Below are 26,113 nucleotides of genomic sequence, written 5' to 3'. Positions count from 1 at the left end.
AAATAGAAGGATAATAATTTTAAGAATCTAATACCTGTCTAGTATTTGCTGATGTGATTTTTTGGGGGGGTCCAAGAGTGAATGGTCAAGAAAGAATTCTTGAGGGCGCCTGAGTGGCTCAGTTGGTTAAGCGACTGCCTTTGGCTCAGGTCATGATCCTGGAGTCCCGGGATCAAGTCCCACATCGGGCTCCCTGCTCAGCAGGGAGTCTGCTTCTCCCTCCGACCCTCCTACCTCTCATGCTCTCTGTCTCTCATTCTTTCTCTCTCGAATAAATAAATAAAATCTTAAAAAAAAAAAAAATTCTTGAAACAAAAGTTTTTGGTGCAAAAAGGTCATTTTATTAAAGCACAACGACAGGACCCAGGGGCACAGATAGCTGTATTAGGATTACGAGGAGCCATTGATTATATACGTTCAAGTTGGGAGGGGTGGAAGGAAGTTTCCAAAAGGATTTTCATTTGTTAAAGAAGACTTAAAGCATCCTCGAGGCCAAGCTAAGGTGATTTTTTCCTCTAGCAAAGTATTAACATTAAAATTGGGAGTTCCTGGAGGAATGTCACCCTCTACCTGTCCCAAATATCTGTCAGTGGGCTAGAGTTTTATCTACCTTTCCTTTTGCCTTTGTCCTCCACATCATTTGCTATGTACCAGGCACTGTTTCTAAATGTTTTATGTATGTTCAAACTTTTCATTCTCAGGACAACCTAGTGAAATTATTACTATTACTATTAGTAATATTACTATATACTATTACTATTAGTAATTACTAATTAGTAGTAATAATAATAGTATATAGTAATATTACTATTATCCCACAGAGAAATTAAATCATTTGCTTAAGGTCACACAGCTAGGAAGTCAAAGAGCCAAAATACTCACTAAAGCCTTGTTTTTAGGGCTAAAAGATGGAAACAGTGTAGGTGCCAATACTACAGAGCAACAAAATTTGATACAACCATAGAGTGGAATACCCTGCAACCAAAAATTTGTTATTTGGTTATTTAAAGAAATGAGAAAATTCTCATGTTTAAAAAATAGAAAAAACTATATATGTCCCAATTTTGTTAAATAGATATGCATAAGAAAAGAGGGAAAATAATTTGGGCAGGCTCAGTCTGATGCAGAAAATGTTGGGGTTCGGATCCAACAAGCCAAGAAATAACTCTTGGCGATGTCTTCAGTGAAAAAAGGTGGTTTTATTGAAGCACAGGACAGGATCTGTGGCCAAAAAGAGCTGCCCTGGGGTTGGGATGGGTGACTGATTATATACTTTCAAGTTGGGAGAGGGTTAGGGATAGTTGTAAATCTCTAAGGAATTTTAGGAGCAAGGTTTCCAGGACCTTGAGGGGGCTAGCGATTGTTAGGAAAAGGTCGTTACCATCTAGTAGTAAAACCCTGGTCATGAAACCCTTCAGTTGTAGATCAGTGAGCCATAAGCTTGGAGGATGATTGCTAATGTGTATCTTGGGGGGTAGAGATAAAGGGAGTTTCCAAAGGAATTTTTTTTGGGGGGGAGGTGGGGAGGGGCAGAAGGAGAGGGCGGGAAAGAATCCCAAGCCAGCCCCACACCCAGCACAGGGGGGCTTGATCTCACAAACCTGAGATCATGACCTGAGCCAAAATCAAGAATCAGACACTTAACCTACTGAGCCACATCAGGCGTTCCTCCAAAGGAATTTTTATATGTTAAAGAAAACTTAGAGGATCTTTGGATGCCAGGATAATGGTAAGCTAAGATTGCCTTTTGCCCTTAGCAGAGTATCAACATGGAGGCAGCTGAGCTCCCAGAGGAAGGTCACTCTATTTTGAGGACTTGTCAATGGGCTATGGCCAGTAAGGAAATTTAATTTTTTCATTTGCCTTTGTTTCCCACATAAAATAAAACATCCAACTCTTCACTTCAGGGTTATGAGTTGAAGTCCCACATTGGGTGTAGAGATTACATAAAAAAAATAAAATCAGGGAGCCTGGGTGGCTCAGTTGGTTAAGTGACTGCCTTCGGCTCAGGTCATGATCCTGGAGACCCAGGATCCTGGCTCAGCGGGGAGTCTGCTTCTCCCTCTGACCCTCCCCCCTCTCATGCTCTCTCTCAAATAAATAAATAAAATCTTTAAAAAAACTTAAAAAAAATCAATAAAAATGCTGGTCTTACCCACTATATTTAAAAAAAAGGAAAAAGGGAAAAGAATTTGTTACTAGTAGGTATATCTTTGGCCGGTAGCATTACAGATTATTTTTATTTTCTTTTTCATATTCTATGTTTTCCTAATTTTCTCTGATAAGCATGAATTGCTTTTAAATTACTTTAAAATATTAAAATATTCCACCCACTAGAATTTTCAGAAACAAACGAACAAAGGCAGGAAAAAAAGAGACAAACCAAAAAACAGACTGTTAACTGGAGAACAGATGGTCACCAGAGGGGAGGTGGGTGGGGGGAGGGGTGAAACAGGTGAAGAGGGTTAAGAGTACACTTCCTTTGATGAGCACTTGTAATATATGTAATTGTTGAACCACTATATTATACACCTGAAACTAAGATAACATACTGTATGTTAAGTACACTAAAATTAAAAAAAATAAAACTCCACCTACCAGTAGACTAGATTCTAAAAAATTTATACATTTCTCCCCACATTAAGTTCTAGAGAAATATGCATACTCTAGCTTTGGGTGAAATATATTAATGATGCTATTGCCAGATACTGTGGAAGTTCTTTCTTATAATTGGACTTATTTAAAATTTGTTCTAATGTGGTTGTGTTAAAATTTACCTGAACATTCAGTAATGTATAATAAATTATGTGTAGGGGCTCCTGGGTGGCTCAGTCAGTTGAGCGTCTGCCTTCAGCTCAGGTCATGATCTCAGGGTCCTGGGATCGAGCCCCACATCAGGCTCCCTGCTCTGCGGGGAGTCTGCTTCTCCATCTCCCTCTGTAGTTCCCCCTGCTTGTGCCCTCTCACATTCTGTCAGATAAATAAAATCTTTAAAAAAATATGTGTAATAACCTAATAAAATTGTTATGAAACTTGAGAATGACCTTATGAGTATTAAACATGAATTGTTATTAATTCTAATTATCTTTAATTTATGATGGTTTGATCATTGGTAACCCCTCTGAAGATTTCTGGGCTTCTTTCTTCCTTAATCTTTCTGGGACCATGTGATCCCGCTCTGCCCATATCCATGTCTGTCTCCTCATCTCCTCCTCTCCATCTGCACTCCCAGTTCAGCACTTCACCTCTCATCCAAGCCAGCAGTAGGAATTAAGCATAAAACCAAGGAAGAAGGCTACAGGGAATCAGCAACATAATTTGAGTTGGAAATTTTTCTGAAAATAGACTAGCAGTCTGCAGATTTGCACAGATTGCTGCATTTATTAGACTGTGATATGCATCATTTTGAAATGGAAAAAATTATGAGAAAAATGTTCAAAACGCAAGAACATTGGGTAAACATAGCAGTTTCCTCCCACTCCCTGAAACGAAGATAGCAAAAACTGGAGGAAAGAAAAAAATCATTTTGTCTCTTGGATGGCTTGGGAGTAGTCTTAAGTCAATCCTTACTAGCCATGAATCCAGTGTAAATGCAGAAATATAGGCAGGAACGAAGTAGCTAATAGCCAAGAGTTCTAGGTCTTGAGTTTTCAAAGAAGGAATGACCATTTCTTCTAGCCACCTTTTTTTTTTTAAGGGGTGCCTGGGTGGCTCAGTCAGTTAAGTGTCTGCCTTCGGCTCAGGTCGTGATCCCAGGGTCCTGGGATTGGCTGCATTTGGCTCCTTGCTTGGTGGGGAGCCTGCTTCTCCCTCTCCTTTTCCCTCTGCCTGCCGCTCCACCCGCTTGTGCTCTCTCTGTCAGATAAGTAAAATCTTTTTTTAAAAAAGATTTTTTTTAAAATTTATTTGCGAGAGAGAGAGAGAACATGGTGGGGGGAGGGGCTGAGGGGGAGATCATGACCTGAGCCAAAGGCAGACACTTAACCAACTGAGCCACCGAGGCGCCCCTCCAGCCACCTATTTCAAAGCAGGTGATACTATTTCCCTGGAAGGGAGACTGTTGTTTTCTGACTTGTTTCTTGTTCTCAGGTATCTTGAAACCACCATCTCATGAAAATGTGTGACACTGAGTTGTGCTTTTGTTTGTTGAGGGATAACATATGTACAATAAAGTGCACTAATCATAAGTGGACAACTTGGTAAATATGTATGCTTAACTCCCTTGACACAAAGCTTTTATCTTTTCAGCTCTCAGGCTTGACAACCAATATTGTGGACATTATTTTGGCTCATCACTTCGGTCAGGTAAGTGCCTGTTCCAACCAGAACAGCTGTTTGTTGGCTTGCAGTAAAACCTTATTTACCTCAGGAAAGAGAGGGTACCTTAGAATTCACCTGATCCTCGTGGGTGCCACTTCCAGTGCAGAGTGTGATGCATGTGGCCCAGCGAAGGCCAATCTTAGGGGAGAGGCATTAACTCATTGCCACATGGCTCTTGGCATTTGAAGAGATGAGGGAAGACAGAATCCCCTCCCCCACCACCTGTTTCCTGTCAGCAGCTTGCCGTCTGTTAATGTTTGACAACATCACGTGCCTCACCAAACATTTTCGGAGCCATAATGAAGTCTGGGAAAGGCTTCACAGAAATAGAAATTTCAGAGAAAAAAGAAGCCAAAAGAAACAAAATATCAATGCTTAAAGAACCTTAGAGGTTATTTTGTTCATTCCCATGTTTTACTGGTAAGGAAACTGAAGTCTATAGAGGAAATGACAGGTACAGATAATTGCTGGGTGGGAGAGGAAACCCCAGTCCTCTTTTCAGAGGGAAGAGTGAGTTGGATAGTAAGATTCTGAATGAGCTGATAAGTATCATTTTTTGTAAGAGTTGGGGAAGGATTGCTGTCGATTCTTCTTTAAATGTTTGGTAGAATACACAGTGACACCATCTGGGCCAAAGCTTTTCTTTGTGGATTTTTTTTATGTTACTAATTTAATGTCTTTACTTATTAAAGATCTATTCAAATTTTTCTATTTCTTGAGATGCTTTAGGTGGTTTGTATCTTTCTAGAAATTTGTCCATTTCATCTCAGTTACCCAGTTTGTTGGCATAAATTATTCATAATACTCCTTTATAATTCTTTATATTTTTGTAAAATTGAAAATAATGTCTTCTCTTTCCTCCGTTTTTAGTAATATGAATCTTACCTCTTTTTCTTTGGAAGTCTAGCTAACCAATTGTTGGTTTTATTAGGGCTTTTTTCCTGTTCTTTTTAAATCCTCTATTTTAGGGGTGCCTGGGTGGCTCAGTCATTAAGTGTCCGCCTTCAGCTCAGGTCATGATCTCAGGGTCCTGGGATTGAGCCCTGTGTCAGGCTCCCTGCTCCGCGGGAAGCCTGGCTTCTCCCTCTCGCACTTCCTCTGCTTGTGTTCCCTTTCTCACTGTCTCTCTCTGTCAAATAAATAAATAAAAATCTTAAAAAATAAAATAAATTCTCTATTTCATTTATTTCCACTCTAATTGTTATTATTCCCCTCCTTCTGCTTGCTTTAAGTTTCGTCTTGTTTTTCTAGTTTCTTTCTTTTATTTAAGCAGGCTCCACCACGCCCAGCACAGAGCCCAAAGTAGGGCTCTAACTCATGACCCTGATACGAAGACGTGAGCCGAGATCAAGAGTCAGGTGCTGGGGCGCCTGGGTGGCTCAGATGGTTGGGCGTCTGCCTTCGGCTCAGGTCATGGTCCTGGGGTCCCGGGATCAAGCCCCACATGGGGCTCCTGGCTCAGCGGGGAGTCTGCTTCTCCCTCTCCCTCTCCCCCTGCTCATTCTCTCTCTGTCTCTGTGTCTCAAATGAATAAATAAAATCTTAAAAAAAAAAAGAGGTGCTCAAACAACTGAGCCACCCAGGTACCCCTTCTTTTTCTGGTTTCTTAAGGTGGAAGGTTAGATGTGAATTTGAGATCTTCTTTTTTTCATATAGGCATTTATAGCTATAAATTTCCCTCTCAATACCACATTAGCTGCAGCGCATAAGTTCTGACAGTTTCATTTATCTCAAAAGTATTTTCTAATTTCCTTGTGATTCCTTAACCCATTAGTTACTTAGGAGTATTTTATTCAGTTTCCCAGATTTCCTTCTGTTATTGATTTCTAATTTCATTCCATTTTGATCAGAGGATATACTTAACATTTCATTCCTTTTTGAATGTATTAAGATTTACTTTATGTCCTAGCATATGGTGCTAACGTGGCCTCTCTGTTCTATGTACGCATGAGAAGGATGTGTATTCATTCTACAGCCATTAGGTGGAGTATCCTGTGGATGTCTTGTCAGGTCTTGTGGTTTACAGTGTTCAGTTCTTATCTTTCCTTGTGATCTTCTTCCTCATTATTCATACATAAATGAAAGTGAGGTATTAAAGTTACCAACTATCATTGTTGCATTTTCTAATTTCTCCTTTCAATTATTTGTTTTTGCTTTGTGTATTATGATTGTCTTCCTGATGTTACATTTTTACTTAACAGAACTTGAAACTAACCTTTTTTTCTTAGCCCCATCTTTACCCTCTGCTTGCAGAGAGAACTGGTGCCTAAAAATCTCGAGCCTTTCCAGGCTACCTGGTACATGTTCACGGATTTCTTTCACCCTCTCCACTGCCAGCCTAGCATAGCAGCCTTACTGAATCTGCTAAGTGAATGATTATAGTCTTTCTTCTGCTTTCCCACTTTCAAAATGTTATTGCTGGTTGTTACTTTTCCTGTTGCCTTTGTCCTTATGAATTTATGACTTAAAAGAAAAATTTTTGCTGTTATTTTTATGATTTTTCTGGAAGGAGTTAAAGTTGTGTTTTAATCCATCATTTTTAATTGAAAGTCTCAAAGACTGTTATCTTTTCACGTGTGCTGGGAAGAGTGGGTACTCTCCTAAAGACATAGCATGCTTGGTTTTGACTGTAGACTTTAAAAACTAGTTCACAAAATTTATAGAATTCCATGCTAAATGCTGTGGAAGAGACAAAAATATATAAGATACAGCCCTATTCTCTGGGAGTTCACTCTGTAGGGAGATATGCTATACAGAAATAACTATTGTAGCACAAGTAAAAAGGGATAAGTAATAAGAACTGCCTTTCATTGAACACCTACAAATTTCAGACAGAGGTTTTATGTATATTAATCTAATAATCTCATAATAGGAATTGTATTATTCCCACTTTACAGATGAAGAATGAATTTGTTTCCAGCTAATAACATATCGAGGGAAGAGATTTGAAGCCACATTTGTGCCTAAATCTGAAGCTTTCCTCTTTCTACCATGGCAGGGTGCCTTAGGGCAGACACCATGAGGGGCCTAGAGGAATTCAAAGGCCGGAGAGATTTACTTCTGGTTTGGGGATCAGGGAAGGGCTTCAGTGTAGAGGAGGTATCCCAGCTGGGCCTTGAAGGAGAAATAAAATTGGACATTTTACATTTGGGGAGGAATGAGGAGTAGTTTGCTCAAAAACAAAGAAAGCCTTGCTTTCCATTTTGTTGTCAACTTAGAACTACTCTTAAAAAATAAAGCTTTGGGGCTCCTGGCTGACTCAGTCGAACTATACAACTCTTGATCTCAGGGTCGTGAGTTTGAGCCCCACATTGGATATAGAGATCACTTAAATAAATAAACTTTTAGAAAAATAAAATTTAAGCAAGCAAATGTGTATATTGCTTCTAATATTTTGAAATGGAAACAAATAAGGTTCTGAAATATGAATCATCTTCACCAATAAGAAAAAACCATAGCGATATCCTCTTTTTTATCAAATTTGCAAAAATTAAAAAGAATGGCCATTTGTATTAATAAGTTTGTGGAGAAACAAGTAGTATAAAAAAGAAGGCAGCTCCATATTTCCTGATAAGGAATGATCTCTAATACTTTTAAGGGGAGAAGCAAAGTGTAGAACAGTATGTCTAGCAGACCACAATTTGTGTTTGTTTTTTATTTTTTATTTTTTTTAAAGATTTATTTATTTATTTGAGAGAGAGAGAGAATGAGAGAGAGAGAGAGAGAGTACATGAGAGGGGGGAGGGTCAGAGGGAGAAGCAGGCTCCTTTGCTGAGCAGGGAGCCTGATGTGGGACTCGATCCCGGGACTCCAGGATCATGACCTGAGCCAAAGGCAGTCGCTTAATCAACTGAGCCACCCAGGCGCCCCTGTGTTTGTTTTTTAAAGATTTTATTTTTTTATTTGACAGAGCACAAGTATGCAGAGGGGCAGGCAGAGGGAGAGGGAGAAGCAGGTTCTCCACGGAGCAGGGAGCCCAATGCGGGGCTCGATCCCAGGACTCTGGGATCATGACCTGAGCCAAAAGCAGACGCTTAACTGACTGAGCCACCCAGGCACCCCAACAATTTGTGTTTTTTATTTTTTCTAAGATTTTATTTGAGATAGAGAGCCTGAGCAGGGGGGCAGAGGGAGAGGGAGAAGCAGACTCCCCACTTAGCAGGGAGCCCGATGTGGGGCTCGATCCCAGGACCCTGGGTTCATGACCTGAACTGAAAGGCAGATGCTTAACCTACTGAGCCACCCAGGCGCCCCAATTTGTGTTTAAAAAAAAAGGTGGGGCATGGGAAGGCAATTTATACATAACAGCTTTACCTAAGAAGTTCCATTAGCACTTAAGCCAGTTTTACCCCTTTTGTACCATTATCATTTCTTCCCTCCTTTGTCTCAGACTTTGCTGCTCAGGTTCCTCTCCAGACTTTGATGGGAGAGCTGGCTACATATTTCATCTCTGATTACTGTCTGCTTCGTTTGTTTACGTCTTTTTTTTAATAAAGGTTTTTTTATTTATTTTTTTGACAGAGACACAGCTAGAGAAGGAACACAAGCAGGGGAGTGGGAGAGGGAGAAGCAGGCTCCCTGTGGAGCAGGGAGCCCGATATAGGGCTCAATCCCAGCACCCTGGGATCACCACCTGAGCTGAAGGCAGATGCTTAACGACTGAGACACCCAGGCACCCCTGTTGTTTACTTTTCTTATTATAATTTCTTTCGCATTTACCATATTTCCTCAGAGTGATTGTAGTGTCCTTAGTTTCAGGTAGACTGTGATCCAATTGGTCAGTTTCCAACTGTATTCTTGGCTCACTTTACTTACATGGTAGTAAGAATGCAAACAGATATTCTCCTTATCTATTTTTCTCTATGAGGTTTGATGGTAACCTTTACACACTGCCTTGGATTAACTGGCTCTCTTACTATCCCTGATCCATTTCTTTCCTCCAAAGCAAACATTTTCCCTTCTGCTTAAAACTGCTTGCTGGGTGTGTGTGCGCTTGTGTACATGTGTACACGTATGTACATACATGTTTATGTACACAAGAACCTGGCAACTGTTCTGATGACCTGAGAAGGCCAGCAAGAGAGGGACCATTGGACAATGGGTGGTGGGGGAGGAAGACTCAACTTCACTGTATAAACCGTTTGTTTCTCTCGTATTTTATGCCTTTAATAGTAATAGCAGTAAGATTAAATAAATGATAAATTGACTTAATAAAATATAATGGAATGTAATCTATAATTTATAGCTATTATTAAGTGATAATATATAAATAAGTGATATACTGATTATATTATATCAGTACAGATAATTTAATTATATAGATTTATGGCTATTAAGAAAAATTTTTTTTTGAAAAAAAATTTTTTGCCTTTTTTTGAAATTTTAGAATTTTTAAAGTAGTCTCTATACCCAGCGTGGGGATTGAACTCACAACCCTGAGATCAAGAGTTGTTCACTGTACCTACTGAACCAGACTGGTGCCCCGCCTTCCATTTATTTTCCACTTTACAGTTCATATAACTTTTCTTATCTAATCTTTAAGACAGCCTTGTCGGGGGCACTTGGCTGGTTCAGTCTGTAGAGCATGCGACTCTTGATCTCAGGGTTGTGAATTCAAGCTCCACATTCGGCATAGACCCTACTTTAAAAATAAATAAATAAAACAGCCTTGTCAGGTATCTGGTTATTATCTTCATGTTTTATGAGTAATGGCAGAACATGCAAGAAACAGAGAAACTAGGGTTCTGAATAGTTAGGTGACCTGAGTTCTACAGCTAGTGCTTGAATCCACAAGTCCAGTGCAGTTTCTGGGTGCTACCACGTAAGAAGGAAGTTCAGAGAAATCTCCAAGTTTTTACATTTGGCCTGGAGTTGGTGACCAGCCTTTGCCATAATAGATTCTTTGCGCCCTCATCCGACACAGAACTTGGCACTGAACCAGTCTACTGCAGATAAAGACTTTACCCATTCAGCCTACCAGTACAAGGGTGGGCCCCAGGCTCCGCCCCATTTCCCATCTTGAGCAGAGAGATTTAGCTTTGGGCATTGAGAATGCAAACCAAACAACATAGACTTGTACTGTAGCTCAGATGTTTACCTTGTGTCTCTTTTCAATTGTTCTAGGAAGAGTTGCAGGCCAACTTGGACCTGATTCAAACCTACAGGCTGCATATTGCCCAAGATATCAATCAAGAAAACCTACAGCTCTTCCTGGGTTCTTATAACGGGTACAGTTGTTTCCTATTCCTTCACCTAAATGTAAACTAGGTCCAAAAAGATAACGGACATTTGAGGGAAGAGGGGCAGGGAAAATAAACTACTTCTTTCAGTGCTGTGTCATGAGATTGCTTTCATGCTGTTCACCACAGTAAAGGAAGAAGGGCTGTCAGACAGATAGGAAGACAGGTTTCAGGGAAAATGAATGGGGGCACCTGCCTGGCTCAATTGGTAGAGTGTGCGACTTGATTTTGGGGTCATGAGTTCAAGTTCCATGTTGGGTGTAGAGATTACTTAAAAAAAAAAAATGAACTGAACGCTGTTTGGGGCACATTCAAATACCATTTGTAGTTTTTCTTTTTTTTTTTTTAAAGATTTTATTTATTTGAGAGAGAGAGAGAATGAGAGATAGAAAGCACGAGACGGAAGAGGGTCAGAGGGAGAAGCAGACTCCCTGCTGAGCAGGAAGCCCGATGTGGGACTCGATCCCGGGACTCCAGGATCATGACCTGAGCCGAAGGCAGTCGCTTCACCAACTGAGCCACCCAGGCGCCCGAAATACCATTTGTAGTTTTAAGATGTTTTGAGATTAAAAAAATACCTACGTTACGTAGACACACACAACATCCATGTAATGTGAGGCAGGACAGAAAAATACATGGAGAAGAGGCAAAGAAAAGAAGTCTTAGGCCTCGATTCAGTCTCTCTTCACTGACATCTTGTCATCAGGCAGAAGTAACACATGGACACTAGTAAATTCTCTTTTATTTGTGTACATTCCAAAACCTGTCATGTCTCCCTCAGTCACTGAGAGAGTTGGATTCTTATCTTGGGACCAGTTTTTCCAAGGTTAAACATATTCACTCCTTCTAGCTTTCTGAGTACATGGGAAAAGATTGAAAAAATGGATCAGCTATAACTTACGTAAACTCACCCAGAGAGTTTGAACCTGGTCTCTCCAACTCCTTTCTCTGTATAACAGAGCCTGCTTATTTTCAGTTGAAATCAGAAAGGTTTATTAAGTCCTGCACTAAACTATGTTAGTTATAAGTTTTCCCCCAAAAAAGTTCCCCTTCTCTTAAGGAATTTATTCCTATAAACTAGTTGGAAAATTAAACACAACTTGAGGATTTCAGTAGCATTGCTGTTGAGTTTTGAAGTTGCTTCTAAACTTCTGGCATCCCATTGTGCCCCTCAAGGTTGAGCCAGAAACCTTGTTCCTGCTCTGTACCACTCAGGATGCTACTAAAATGGCTTCTCATGAATGAAGTGCACAAGGCCCCTTCCCTCATCAGGTGTGAAGGAAAGATAGTTTCAAATTCCTTGATACATTTTGGTCTTCATAACCAGGAAATCATCTGAGTTGCCATGATTTTACCTGAAAGGGGTATTGATTGCTTCCTTTGTTTTTCTAGACGCAGAGACCTAGAGATTGAAAGACCCTTGCTGGGCCAAAACGATAACAAATCGAAGACATTAAAGTAAGTCCCTCAGTTTCCCTAGTAAGTTACTAAATATCTTTGCCTTTCATAAATTAATGCAGTATTCAGGGGAATATAGGTGCTGTTTGCAGAATGTCACCTCTTAATTTTGCCTTTCCCCAGGTGTTCTACTCTATTGGTGGTAGGGGACAGTTCACCTGCAGTTGAGGCTGTGGTAAGTATGTCCTGATGTTGTGAAGATAAATGAGATTAAATGCAATAAAATGTATACAGCACGGGGCGCCTGGGTGACTCAGTCATTGAGCATTTGCCTTCGGCTCAGGTCATGATCTCAGGGTCCTGGGATGGAGCCCTGCATCGGACTCCCTGCTCAGCAGGAAGCCTGCTTCTCCCTCTCCCACTCCCCCTGCTTGTGTTCCCTCTCTCGCTGTGTCTCTCTGTCAAATAAATAAAATCTTTAAAAAAAGAAAAAAGAAAAAAATGTATACAGCACACTGCTGGCACACTAGGAACAGTTGGTAAATAGTCGTCTTTGTTATTTCTGATTACACCTATCAGGGTTTGCTCCTTATTACCCAGTTTGGAAAATGAATTCCTCATCAACCACTAGATTTTATCAGAAGGGATCAGTATTACCTTTGATTGCTTTATATGGTGCAGTTCACTTTGTGGCAAGTAGTATAACTAAACACCATTTGCTTATTGTCACATTTCTGACAGCTCTTCAGCCTTCTGCAGCCACCATACATCTGGAACTGTATCAGGCTGGAAGGCTGCTGAGAGCCTATATGCTTTTCTCTGCCTCTTCCTCAAGTATATAATACACTGGTAAAAATAATCATGCTCATTGTAGAAAATATGAAAAAATTAAAAAATAGAAGGACAAGGAAACATTACAATCCCATTACCCAAAGGTAAATAAACTATTATCTTTTCCTCTAACATACCCCGGGTGATACTAAACATAAAAGATTTGGAGACCTGATTACTGATAGCATTTTTTTTTTTAAAGATTTTATTTATTTATTTGACAAAGAGACACACAGCAAGAGAGAACACAAGCAGGGGGAGTGGGGGAGGGAGAAGCAGGCTTCCCGCAGAGCAGGGAGCCCGATGCGGCGCCTGATCCCAGGACCCTGGGATCATGACCTAAGCCGAAGGCAGACGCTTAATGACTGAGCCACCCAGGCGCCCTGACTGATAGCATTTTTGATAGCCTTTTTCCATATTATGAAGTCAGTACATCTGTATACTATTTAGTCTTGTAAATGTGCCTTTGTTTAACCTCATTCTCCAGTTGATGATACCAGATTCTGCACCATTGATAATGTAGCTGTTGAACATCCGTATTGAATTTTTTGTCATTTCCCTGGGATAGATTTCTAGAAGTGGAATTAATGTGTCAAAAATCATAAACCTTTGCAAAATTTTTTATAACATTTGCCAGATTCCTTTCCAGAAAGGACATAGTAGTGTGTTGGCACCAGCAGTGTATGAGAGTGCCTGTTTCACAGCATCTTGTCCAGCATTGGATTTTTAAATTTTATTAATAATTTAATAGATTAAAAATGGTGTGCCACTGTTTTAATGTGCATTTTTTTTATTACAAATGAAGTTGACAGTTTTTCACTTATCTGTTAGGGTTTACTTGTCTTTCCCACAGTATATGTAATATAAGAGGTATCTGTGTGAGATTACCTGGTTTTCTTTGGCAGCCTTCGCTTCTGCTCTGTTTAGAGAAAAACATTAGGGAGTAAGGCTTTTTTCAGAAAGGGATTCTAGTAGTTAATCAGGGGTGTAGACATAGGTGAGAAAGTTAATGGGGCAGGGTAAGTGTAAGGTGAGGTAGATGTGATGATATATTTGTACCTCCCTGTATCATCCTGTAAGACATTCTGTGTCTGTTATAAAATACATGGCATGGCTTTAGCACAGAGGTAAATGACCCTTGAGTCCAAAAAAAAAAAAAAAAAATTCCCCAAAGGTGATAAAGTTATAGTGATGATCCCAATTCATCATGAAGGAGATTTATAGAGGTCAGTCTTTTCTGGCTAAAAAGGTGGAGATACATGCTACAAAAATACTTATCAAAAACATTTCTTCAGGGGTGCCTGACTGGCTCAGTTGGTGGAACATGTGACCCTTCATCTTGGGGTCATGAGTTTGAGCCCCACACTGGGTGTAGATACTACTTAAAAAATTTTTTTCTATAAACATGTGACCTAAAATAAGAAAACAGTGTTATTTTTAGAAAATACCCTTCATCAGAATTTTCTGATAAACTGAGTTATTTTTTTAACCTTGCATGGACTTAAAGCAACATTTCCAATTATTTTTCATGACTAGATAGATTGGCCAAGGTCTTGTTTTCTGATTTCCTCATCTTAAGCATTTATAGGTAAGAACCTCAGGAGCTCTGTTGTATCACAAAGTAGATGCTTTTCCAGACAGATTCTAGCTTGTGAGAGCTAGCATTTTATCCCACATATTGGTAGGGATTAGAGGACTATCCATGCCTGGAAGAGCAGGAAGGAGCTCCTTAAGTTTTGGTCGTTTTTGCTATTCTTGCTCACTTATTCAGCCTCATTTTTTGAGCTTTTCCCTGTTTGCTCGATGCTATGGGGAATACAAAAATGAATAAGATGGAGTCTCTGCATTTGGTGAGCTAGGGAGAGAGTAGACATGTCAAAAAAACCACCATTGCATTTGGCTTACCAGATATGGAGACTTCGTACAGTTACAGAAGTTACACAGTGGTAAACCAAGGAAAGCATGATTTATTAAATTAAATCCAGATGTGGGGAGTTCATTTTTCCAGAAAATATTTATTTCATATCTACTATGTTCTAAGCACTGTGCTTGGTAGTTCGGGATCCAGTTTTTAAATTCTACAGTTTAGAGTTAATGATATTCTGTAGTACACTGGTGCATTTGCTTATCACTGCCTGCATTGTCATTTGTGTAGAGCAAAAACTGGTTTGGTGATCCTGGTTTTTAGATCATCCCCTGGTTATAGAAGAGTTTTGTATACCTGCCCATCAGCAGTCCCCAGAGTTCAGCTGGATTACTGGTTCTTGCCTAGGTAATTTTAATAACTCCCTAACTGGCTCATTGCCTCTGTAGTCTGTCATACAGGCCACTGCTGGTTACTTTACTAAAACAAATCCTTTTACCTCAGAAACCTTCCGTGGCTCCTTGCCTTCCATGGTCAACTCCAGTCTGCCTCCCAGACTTGCCTTGTAGTGCATCTTCACAGCACACCTCTGTAACCCCACACGTGCCCTGTACATCCACTTCACATCTCCTGGTTCTTTGCTTATGCTTTCCCCCCTGACTCTGGAAGCCTTCAAACACCCACCCCTTCTTTTTACTGTGTCTCTTGAAATTCTACTCGTCCTTCTATACTCAGCTCAGTTGTGAAATTTTGAAGTGATGTCGTTCAGCCTTGTACTGTATGTTTTCACCCTAGTGGATTCCAGACTCTTAGCAGTGTTTTGTATGTATATGCTTGGCAAGCATGTGTAAAAGGAGAGATTTTGTTGATTAAATTAGCCATAAAACATTGCTGAACCTAGAGGTTAAAGCTTTTCTTTGAGGTCTCTGCCTTCATGGGTATAAGAGTGTAGGATACCAAACATGTAAACACAAAGGTTGTAATTCTTAATTATGATAACTGCTGTGAGAGAGAAAATCATAGAGTAGTCAGTATTTAGTTGGAATAGTGAAAGACCTTGAGTCAGAAAAGAGGGTGTGCAGAATGGCAAACCCAAGGTACAGGGAAGGTATAAGGGGGGTGGGGATTGGGCTTGGTCAGGGCCATTTGTGCTGGGAAGCCATCAGGACCTCAGTAGGTGAGGGCTATGATCCAGTTCACATTTTAAAATAGATAATTAGCCCCCAAGTTCTCCTAGCCAGTAGGAGAAATTAGATTCAACATATAGTTCTTTAAATACTTGCAACAGATTCAGAAAATGAAATTAGCCAGACTTTTCGATTTACTCAGAAATAATCAGATACCAAGTACATCACATATCTCTTACTTTGTATTTTGATAATTTCTTTGACTGATTCAGCCATGTCCAAACCGAGCTGTTGATCTTGGAAGATCATTCTCATGTCAAGCTATTTCTTATTTTTCTAGCGGTTCATAAAATTGTTTTATCTTTTTTTCTTTTTTTAAGGTTGAATGCAACTCTCGCCTGAACCCTATAAATACAACTTTGCTAAAGGTAAGGTGCTTTCTTTCCTCATTGCCAGTAGATTTATGAGTAAATTATACATGGCTCAAAATACTCTATTTCTGGAATAGTTGCCCAAAAAGAAGGAAAGCTTCTCTCTCTCTCTCTGATTCTTTTTTTTTATTTATTTATTTTTCCTGAATATATTCTCAATGTAGAATATTGGAAAATAGAGAAAAGTAAAGGATAGAAATCAATAAAAATTACTCATAATCCTACCACCCAAAATTCCCCTCTGCTAAAAATACTGATGTCTTAGGGTGCCTGGGTGGCTCAGTCAGTTAAGCATCCAACTCTTGATTTTTGCTCAGGTCACAATCTCAGGGTCATGAACTCAAGCCTCACCTTGGGATCTGTGCTGGGTGTGGAGCCTGCTTAAGATTCTCTCTATCCCTCTGCCCCTCTCCCCGCCCAACCCCTGTGCTCGCTCTCCAAAAGAAAAAAAAATTGGGGTCTTTTTCCTGTACGCTTTTTTTTTTTTTTTAAAGATTTTATTTATTTATTTGACAGAGAGAGACACAGTGAGAGAGGGAACACAAGCAGGGGGAGTGGGAGAGGGAGAAGCAGACTCCCCGCCGAGCAGGGAGCCCGATGTGGGGCTCAATCCTAGGACCCTGGGATCATGACCTGAGCCGAAAGCAGATGCTCAATGACTGAGCCACCCAGGCGCCCCTCCTGTACACTTTTATATCATTAAGGTCAGGATATTTACAGCCCTGTGTCTGGGTTTTGTTTTTTGTTTTTTTTAAGACTTAATTATTTATTTGTCAGAGAGAGAGAACAGGCAGAGGAAGAAGCAGGCTCCCCTCTGAGCAGGGACCCCATGCGGGACATGGGATCCCAGGACACTGGGATCATGACCTGAGCCAAAGGCAGACGTTTAACTGACTGAGCCACCCAGGTGTCCCTCCTCAACTTTTTGATATCAGTATCTAAGCATGTCATTAAAAAGTTCATAAGCATTATTTAATTTTGTGAGAATTAGGATGAATGGAAATTATTTACATGCTATGTCCCATTGTATTGTGTAGGAAGCTTCTGGTAACATTCTGATATGAGGGTGGGTGCATTTTCTTTCTCTTAGGGCAAATAGAGAACAACTCTTCTACTGAATTTCTAGTTAGTGTCAGATTTCTCTCCCTTTTCATTGTACCCCAGGCAAGAGTGTCAACCTTGTTTTTTTCTACAGCCTGTAGTAAAATGTTCAGGGGCCTGACATCCTGATTTGAATATGGATTACTGTATTTAAGTGCTGATCTTACATTGCTTACTGCTACTTTCTCAGCCTGAAAGACCTCTGCTTTCTTCCCTTTCTCTTTGAAGTGGCTTGAAAGGGAAGTGCTGTCACCAGAAGCAGGCCATCGTTCCTGGAAATAGAACATGAGGTTAATGCTCTGAGGTGACAGAATGCAGAATGTGGTGAGGTCCAGGTGGTTGATGAACTGGTCCAAAATAGGGATGTTATTTTAAAAGTATATGGTTTCAAGTAGTTTTTCAGTACAGGTTTGAATCAGTATTTTGAAAGCACAAAACTGAACTCTGTAGTAGCTATAGATGTAGTTTTTTCTGGGCAAAAATGCCCACTGCAGCAGCATAATTGAACTGGCTCTCCAGCTACCTGATAGGCATCAAGCTTGGAAATAGTCTCTTCTAATATTCTCTCTCTGCATGTGCTAATTGTTTTATGTCAGATTTTGACTCCTAAACTTCATGAAAATACAGCCTCTGCCAGTTAGGTGTATATTTAATCAGGGTAAATGTTTGTCCCTGATATTATTTGTAGAATTTTAAGGGATTGTCCCATTAACCTCAAATTCCTGCGCCTTCTGTGACATTCCCATCTGCTAAATAACAGTCCCCACCTCAAAGAAAGTGTTCATGCTAGTGAATAGAAACGATGGTTTATTTTTTTGAGAGAGAGAGTGTGAGCAGGGGAGGGGCAGAGGGCAAGGGAGAGGGAGAATCTTAAGCAGACTCCACACTCTGGGCAGGGCTCAATCTCACAACCCTGAGATTATAACTTGAGCTGAAACCAAAAGTTGGATGTTCAACTGACTGAGCCACCAGGTGCCCCTATCGCTCTCCTTTTTTTTTTTTAAGTTCCAGTCAGCCTGAATAGGATATACTGTGTACAGAATAAGTAATAGCTGGAAGGAAGAGGGTGGGTCCATGGTTGGTCATGCCTTAGAAAGTGTTTTCTGCAGATTGGCAGAATCTGCTTCACCTAGGAGCTTGTTAGAAATGCAAGTGCCTGGGGCGCCTAGGTGGCACAGTCAGTTAAGTGTCCTACTCTGGCTCACATCATGATCTTGGGGTCATGGGATCTAGCCCCCTCATCAGGCTCTGAACTCAGCACGGAGTCTGCTTGCAACTCTCTCTGCCTCTCCCTCTCTAAAATAAATAAAGCTTTAGGGTGCCTGGGTGGCTCAGTTGGTTGGGTGTCTGCCTTTGGCTTGGGTCGTGGTCCCAGGGCCCTGCGATCGAGCCCTGCGTCGGGCTCCCTGCCCTGCAGCGGGGGGGGAGCCTGTTTCTCCCTCTCCCTCTGCCTGCCACTCCCCCTGCTTGTGCTCTCTTTCTCTCTCTCTCCGTCACATAAGTGGAACTTTAAAAAATAAATAAATCTTTTTAAAAAAGGGAAAAAAAGCAAGTTCTTGGGGTACCTGGGTGGCTCAGTCAGTTAAGCATCCAACTCTTGATTTCGGCTCAGGTCATGATCTCAGGGTCATGAGATATGGAGCCCTGCCCTAGGTGTAGAGTCTGCTTAAGATTCTCTCTCTCCCTCTTCCCCTACCGCCCGCCGCCCCACACACACGCTCTCTCTTTTTTTTTTTTTTTTTAAGATCTTATTTATTTATTTGACAGAGAGAGACACAGTGAGAGAGTGAACACAAGCAGGGTGAGTGAGAGAGGGAGAAGCAGGCTTCCCACTGAGCAGGGAGCCCGATGTGGGGCTCAATCCCAGGACCCCGGGATCATGACCTGAGCCGAAGGCAGACGCTTAATGACTGAGCCACCCAGGCGCCCCCATGCTCTCTCTTTAAAAAAAAGAAAAGGAAAGAAATCAAGTTTTCGAGCTCCACCCCCAGGCCTATTAAATCAGTATCTCTAGAGCAGAAACCCAAGAATCTGAGTTTTAATGAGTCTTCTAGGTAATTCCAATGTGTGCTAACAAAACCCTACTCTAGAAATCCTTGCACAAGTGAGAATAACCAGGGGTGCCTGGGTGGCTCAGTCGTTAAGCACCTGCCTTCGGCTCAGGTCATGATCCCAGGGTCCTGAGATCAAGACTTGCATTGGACTCATTGCTCGGCAGGAAGCCTGCTTCTCCCTCTCCCACTCCCCCTGCTTATGTTCCCTCTCTTGCTCTCTCTCTATATATATCAAATAAATAAATAAAATCTTAAAAGAAAACAAAACAAGTGAGAATAACCAGCTGTAAATATTTATGAAGTGAGAGACAGCCTCACCAAGTCCAGCTTTGAGAGGAAAGTGGCTGACCAAGTGAGTTCACCAAATTCAACATCACCATCTCATTGGAGAAATCCCCTTAGTTGTAGAATGAAAATAATATTGGGCTGAGAGGGAATTTAGGAAGCATGGTACCCTGAGAAGTTAGGTTCATGCTGTTTGAGGACTCTGAAAGTAACATTCTTCAGGTGGAGGCAGAACCATAGTTGAAGACAGTGGTTAATTTCACTGTCACCCCTAAAGGGTGACAGAATTTCCCTAAAGGGAAATTCTCAACCTGGGCCTGAATTCTCAACCTAAAGGCCAGGCTCTACATCTTACTGATGAATAAGTATTAAATAATCTTTTCAGATTTATATCCAAGGTTATTTCTAGGATGTAAGTCTTCATATAAGAGTGCATTGAGGACAGTCACCTGGGTGGGTGGCTCAGTCGGTTGAGCGTCTGCCTTCTGCTCAGGTCGTGATCTCAGGATCCTGGGATCGAGTCCTGCATGGGGCTCCCTGCTCAGCAGGGAGTCTGCTTCTCTCTCTCTGCCCCTCCCCAGTGCTCGAGCTCTCTCGCTCTCTCTCTCTCAAATAAATAAATAAATAAAAATCTTAAAAAAAAAACAACAACAACCCAAAACCCAAACTGTTAAAAAAAAAAGAGTGCATTGAGGAAACCTACACTTGGTTGCAGTTAAACATTAAGTTAAGGAACCTAAAATTCAATCCTGTCCTGTTTGAAAGACCTTAGGGATTTTCAGAGCATGTCCCCTAAGTATAAGTACCAGCTGACTTACGTATTTTTCCTCTTTTAGATGGCAGACTGTGGTGGACTGCCCCAAGTAGTACAGGTAAGGAGGGGCTTTGTTGTTGTTGTTCTTGCCTTTTTCTAAAGCACTCATTTGATTCTGCCTCTCTGTGTGTGCAAAGATTAATACCTTCTTATTTTGTCTCCCAGCCTGGAAAGCTCACCGAGGCCTTCAAATACTTTTTGCAGGGAATGGGCTACAGTGAGTAGCATAAAACTTCCTTTCTAGCAAAAATTTAATGATAATGGGGTCATTTTGACGTCTGGGGAGCACACATTTCTCAGGGCATAATGCCTGTGCTAGCCAGCCTGCAGTCAAGTAGAAACCAGAATGTTCATGGAGCATTCATCTGTGCGTATACAATAAGGTGAGCTGACACTTACTAAGCACTTACCTTGTGCTGGGCATTCAGTGTTTATAACCTTAAGAGGTAAGTTCTGTTTTAGTCCTATTTTATAGAAGAAGAAACTGAGGTTCAAAGAGGCTAAACACATTTCCCAGGGTAACAGTTCACCTGCAGAACCCTAGCAGTCTGACTCCAGAGCCCATGTTTTCAATCACTGAGGCTTAGGCTTTCCTAAGCTTGTGAATCTGAAATTAATGATTTGCATTTGAACTCAGCTGGTAATGACTCCTGGCCTAGAGAAACAAAGTGGAGACTTCAGAAGAAAACGGTAGTGTCCTCAGTTACATTCGCCCCACCACAGGAAATGAACTTGTACAGTAGTTTAGAGTGAGTCCAAGGATGTGTCCATATCGTGTGCCACTGTCCTGGTCTCTTGTATTGTGAGACCCCTGAGCTTTCTCATTTGTCACAGACTATCCACACTTGCTCCTTTCTTGGAATTTTTAAGGAGAAAAACTCTTCAACCCAGGTACAGAGCTGTTTACCCAGGAGAGTGATTTTTTTTCCCTGTCTTTGGTTTAAGTGTGGAAAATGGCCATTGAACAGCTGCCTGGGCAGCAGCTGACCCCTGGGTATAGCCCTGTGCCTGGCAGGCAGACTGTGTATGTTTCGTCTAGAGTGGCTGTGTCATCCCCGTCTGTGAGCCACTACCAACCGAGCCCACACCCACATCTCTCTGGCTCACTGGGAGGAGAAGTCCCTCTCCTAGCCAGTTCTCATCCCTTTCCTAGGAAATAGCTCATCTTCCAGCGCATTTCTGATCCAAAACAGATGGCTGTTTATAGTGGAGGGGAAAACAGTTGCCCTCGACTAGTTGAGAGAAGTAACATCTGAGATGCTTAATAAAACATGAGTCAGCCTCAACTCTTCTCTGAGACCTTAAAATAAAACTTCATCCCCAGCTTAGAATATTCTGTCAGTGTTACTAGGCAGCCAAGGTTGCCACTTGGCACTCTTGGGTCACTAACGTGCCTTTTCCTGTGTCCATCCTGCTTCCAGTCCCGTATGTGCAGCTCAGTCACCTGAGCACCGAGTCAGGTACCTTCCTCCATGCTGGCCCCGCCCCTGCCTCCCAGTCACGCTCTCCTGGCTGCATTGGCTGCCTGCAGCATGTCCGCGGTTTTCCTGTGCAGTGAGAGCCCGATAGAACGGGGCTCGTTGTGCCCTAAGAGGGTTAGCCTACAGGTCCAGCCCTGATTCCCCAGAAGAAAGGAGCGGGTTGTAATAATCAGGCTTCCTCTTACCCAAATCCAGGGTCACAGCAGTAGCTGAAACTGTAGGCACAACCCCTCTTCCACCACCACCTACTCATCTTTGCATGAACCCCAGACACAGGAATTGAAGGGCAGCTTTGATTCTAAATAGGAGTGCCAGAGCCTGTGTCTGGAAAACTCTATGCAATATATAGTCTGAAAAGCCCCTTGCAGGTGATGGCATCTTTTGACCCCAGCATTGAACTGACAGCTGGGGGAGTGGCTGGTGCCTCAGGAAGATAGGTAGGGAGGTTATGCCGGGTAAGGCCGTGTCCCAGCCGAGCTGGAAAGACCTTAGGATCAAAGCAGCAGTAGAACAGTGGTCAGTGAAACACCCACTCCCAGAGCCCTTCCCTTGCAGGCATCCTTTACCTTGCAGCCTGCATAGAGGTCAGTGCCAGGCCCACCTGCCCTCTCCTACGCCCACACCTTCGTACATGTCTCCTCCCCAGGTAGCAAGGGTAGCCTGTGGACACGGATGGTAGTCTTGTTGTATCGGGCTTGCACTGTGTTTGTGAAACACCTTCATACTTGTGTGGTTTGTCTTTCTTTTGGTTTAGTCTTGCATGCACTGCAGGGTTTGGTTACCTATTTGGGTTCCCAAAGCCTCTTTCCTAATCACTGTATGAATGGCGTGGGCATAGCTAAGAGGCTATACTCTGGACTTAGGTTTCCCCATGTTCTTCTGTGGACTAGAATCAGCCAAGATTCCAACCAGATTCACCTAAGCAAATAATGCAAAATGGAGATGGCTGTGTCTTGTCCTGGGTCTCACCTTAAATGTGTTGGGAAAGCTAAACAAAGCCTTTGGTGAAGTTTCTGGATTAGCTAAGCTTAGCCAGGGTACTATCTTCTAGTCCCCTTGGTTCTTTCTTACAGTACCATCTGCCAGCATGACCCGGCTCGCCCGATCACGAACCCACTCAACCTCGAGTAGCATCGGCTCTGGAGAAAGTGCCTTCAGCCGATCTGTCACCAGCAATCAGTCAGATGGAACTCAAGAATCCTCTGAATCCCCTGATGTTGTGGACAGACACCAGACCATGGAGGTGTCCTGCTAAGCAGATACTCCTCCCCTGGACCATGCAAGTCCACCCTCCTTCAAACAACCACTCCATAATGTAACATTTCATCCAGCAAACTGGCATCTGTCTTTAACTCCTGCATGGCCACTGACACTCTCTGGTATCTTGGATTTATCATTCTCTCTGCCTGCCCGCCCTCCTTTTTGTATGTACCAAGAATCACTTCCTTGCCATTACTGTAACATTCCAGCATCTTTAGCTGATCAAATTTCCATATCTTCTCTTGCCAGCTTTTCCTCGTGCTTTCCCAACTACGTATCTGACAAGATTCTTTGATCCTGATGTATGTATGTGAGCACGCGTGTCTATGTTTGTGTGTGCATAGTTCTGTGATTTTAGATATGCTTTCTTGTAGAGCTTCTGCACAAAAAACAAAGGGGACCTTTTTTTCATTTTCAACGGTGTTTTTAAGGGAAATAAACAGAACAGGTTTCTAGGTTGGGTAGGCCACTGCATTCTGTTGGTTCCGAGTTGGTCAACGCGATTTGCAAAATGACTTCAGCAGCTCTGTGGAATGTGGAACCGATTGTGCTTACTGTTGACTGTGACCAATAGAAGGGAGCCTGTTACACAGAGAGGCAGGCAGCGTGGCCAGCCACCTCCTTCTGTCCAAATGCATTCACGTATGTTATTCTGTAACTAAAAGGGAGGGATATATTCTTTTAGAAGCCCATGAATGATGAGGTTCTGGTGCAACATGGAGTTTTTCCTGAGAAGTGAGTGTGGCATCATTACTGCACTCTCTTAGCACCAGAAGGTGGAAAGCAACATGCCAGGCCTCTGCTCTGCCAGAGCAGAGCTGCTGTCTCCGCAATGTCTGATACCACTTACCAGATATCCACAAGAAGTGCCTCCTGGGTCTGGGATGAAGAGTGTTTCTCCACCCCTCACTGCTCTGAAAAAGGAGAGGTATGGCCTGAAAATTATGTAGATGGTGAGGAATCAGCTGGGCGAAAAGGCACAGACCTCAGCGGACTATCATGCGTCACAGGCGCAGCCTTGACTTCAGCTGACTTAGTGGAAGCGAAGTGAAATTGGTACAGAACCCATTTCTCAGAAAGATTCTTGACAGATAACTCTCAAAGAAGAGAGGGAAGGGGCCAGTCTCTAAGGGCAGCCTGCGCAGGTACAGTTGTGCCTAGTGGACTGCTGTGTGAGGGCCACAGCCAGCCACAGTACTGCTGGGAGGAGGCCGAAACCACCTGCCACAGAGCAAGGGCCCTGCTCTTGTGGGCATCAGATGTAAGCTCAGGGTTACACAGTTCTGAGTCTTAGGAGGGGGCTTTTCAGACATAGTGTTCGCTTTCTGCTAAGATAGGGAATGCGTCACTCTGCCAGAGTACAACTTTTTACAGATTATTAAATAAAGCTGTATATGTCTCATTGTTACCCGATTGCTGGTGTTATTTCTCTCAATCCACGCACTGGGGCTCGGGGTGGAACCAAGTCACTATATATGGGCTTTGTGCTGGGCATTTTCACATACTTGATCATTATTTCACCCAAGAAGAAATTAAGACTCGATAAATAATTTGCCCAAGGTCATACCAGTAAACCCATCCAGGATTGAACTCCAAGCCCATCTGACACACCTCTGTTCCTGTCAAACCAAAAATTGTGAGAAGCGTGATCATGCGGTTTATGGAGGAGGGGAGCTAAGGTCTCAGAAAGGCGTTCCACATTTCACCCCTGCCATCTATGTGGGGTTGCTGAGTCCCACCCCAATTTAGTAATCTGCAACCACTTGCCTGGGTTCCTCAAAAAGGCCAGACTGTATTTCTCCAGAAATGGCTGTCTTTGTACCCACCAGTGATATCAGGTGGCCACCACCTTGGATCAGTCTTAAATGACCTAGGGGCTGCTGCTACCTATATAGTACATCAAGGTTGCTGTGTCTGTGGGAGATACTTGTAAAATGACATAGAACCTGCTCGTTCTGGGAGAGGAGACGAAGCAAATACACGTGGACAGATACAGGTCACCAATCTGAGTTCCTGACAATACAGGATAACAGTTTTTGGGCTGGAGGTGGTCTCATGGTCACAGTTGCTTTTAAAACCCATATCACTCCAGCCTTCATAAATTTACCTGACAGGTCACCTGCTTTCCCACCTTAGCTCTGTGCTGGGAGTCAGGCCCCAACTGACTACACTTGACTGATCCATACTGTACTTTTTCCTCTCTTCATTTTCATTTCCTTGCTCCCTGTTCAGTCCAAAACACTCGGGTGCCAGCCTTGTGAGAGTCAAGGAAGTGGCCAGGTAGACTATACAAGATGATTGTGTAAAGCTCTTCCATGTAACTCATCTTACCCAGTTCTCACGGCACCCCTGCAAAGTGGTCAGGTCTGTTGTACAGACAAGAAATGGCTGAGGAGAGTTGAGTATTTTGGTCAAGGTCACCTAGCCTGAAAAATTTCCCAGTTCTTCCAAATCGATGCATTTTCATATTCAGCCTTTATTGAGCATCTGCTGTAGGCTGGGGCCCTTTGCACCTTCCTATATGTTTCCTAATAATGGTCCGGTGAGGTACATGCTAGTCCCATTTTATGGATGAGAAACCGGCCTAGAGGTAACTACAGATGGTCACACAACTAATAAGCAGCAAATCTGGGAGTTTAATTCTCAGTGGCTTCTTGGACCTCACCTTGAGGCCAGTCTGAAAGTCCTTCCTGTCTGATAAAAGACATCAGAATGGTATGCAGACAGGAGCAGGAGGGTGGGCCTGTGCTCAGTCCCCTCCCTGCCATGGGTCACATCCTTGAGTGGCCATCACCCATTCTAACATCCTTACACAGGATGTGTCTCCATTCTGGCTTCTTCAGCTCTTCACACCAAGTACCCGTGGAGTTAAGTCTCAAACCAGCCTTCCCTGGGAGAAAGGGAGAAC

The 26,113-nt window shown here is 42.3% G+C and overlaps 1 protein-coding gene across 1 annotated transcript in view; it reads left to right on the top strand.

Annotated features, from left to right (window-relative positions):
* The window catches only part of NDRG3 (NDRG family member 3), a 73,335-nt gene extending 48,722 nt beyond the window's left edge, over positions 1-24,613 (top strand). Inside the window, exons 9-16 of the mRNA XM_028118749.1 lie at positions 4,249-4,305; positions 10,444-10,547; positions 11,952-12,017; positions 12,141-12,192; positions 16,160-16,207; positions 20,487-20,522; positions 20,630-20,681; positions 23,019-24,613. Coding sequence (XP_027974550.1) covers positions 4,249-4,305; positions 10,444-10,547; positions 11,952-12,017; positions 12,141-12,192; positions 16,160-16,207; positions 20,487-20,522; positions 20,630-20,681; positions 23,019-23,200 — 597 coding nt within the window. The 3' untranslated portion in view covers positions 23,201-24,613. The remainder of the gene's footprint in view (positions 1-4,248; positions 4,306-10,443; positions 10,548-11,951; positions 12,018-12,140; positions 12,193-16,159; positions 16,208-20,486; positions 20,523-20,629; positions 20,682-23,018) is intronic.
* The last annotated feature ends 1,500 nt before the right edge of the window (positions 24,614-26,113 follow it).

The sequence above is a fragment of the Eumetopias jubatus genome, unplaced genomic scaffold (assembly GCF_037043125.1).
Source record: "Eumetopias jubatus isolate StellerSeaLion01/CBP00866 unplaced genomic scaffold, mEumJub1_p1.0 scaffold_9, whole genome shotgun sequence".
NCBI lineage: Eukaryota > Metazoa > Chordata > Mammalia > Carnivora > Otariidae > Eumetopias > Eumetopias jubatus.
This window is presented reverse-complemented; position numbering and strand designations above follow the sequence as displayed.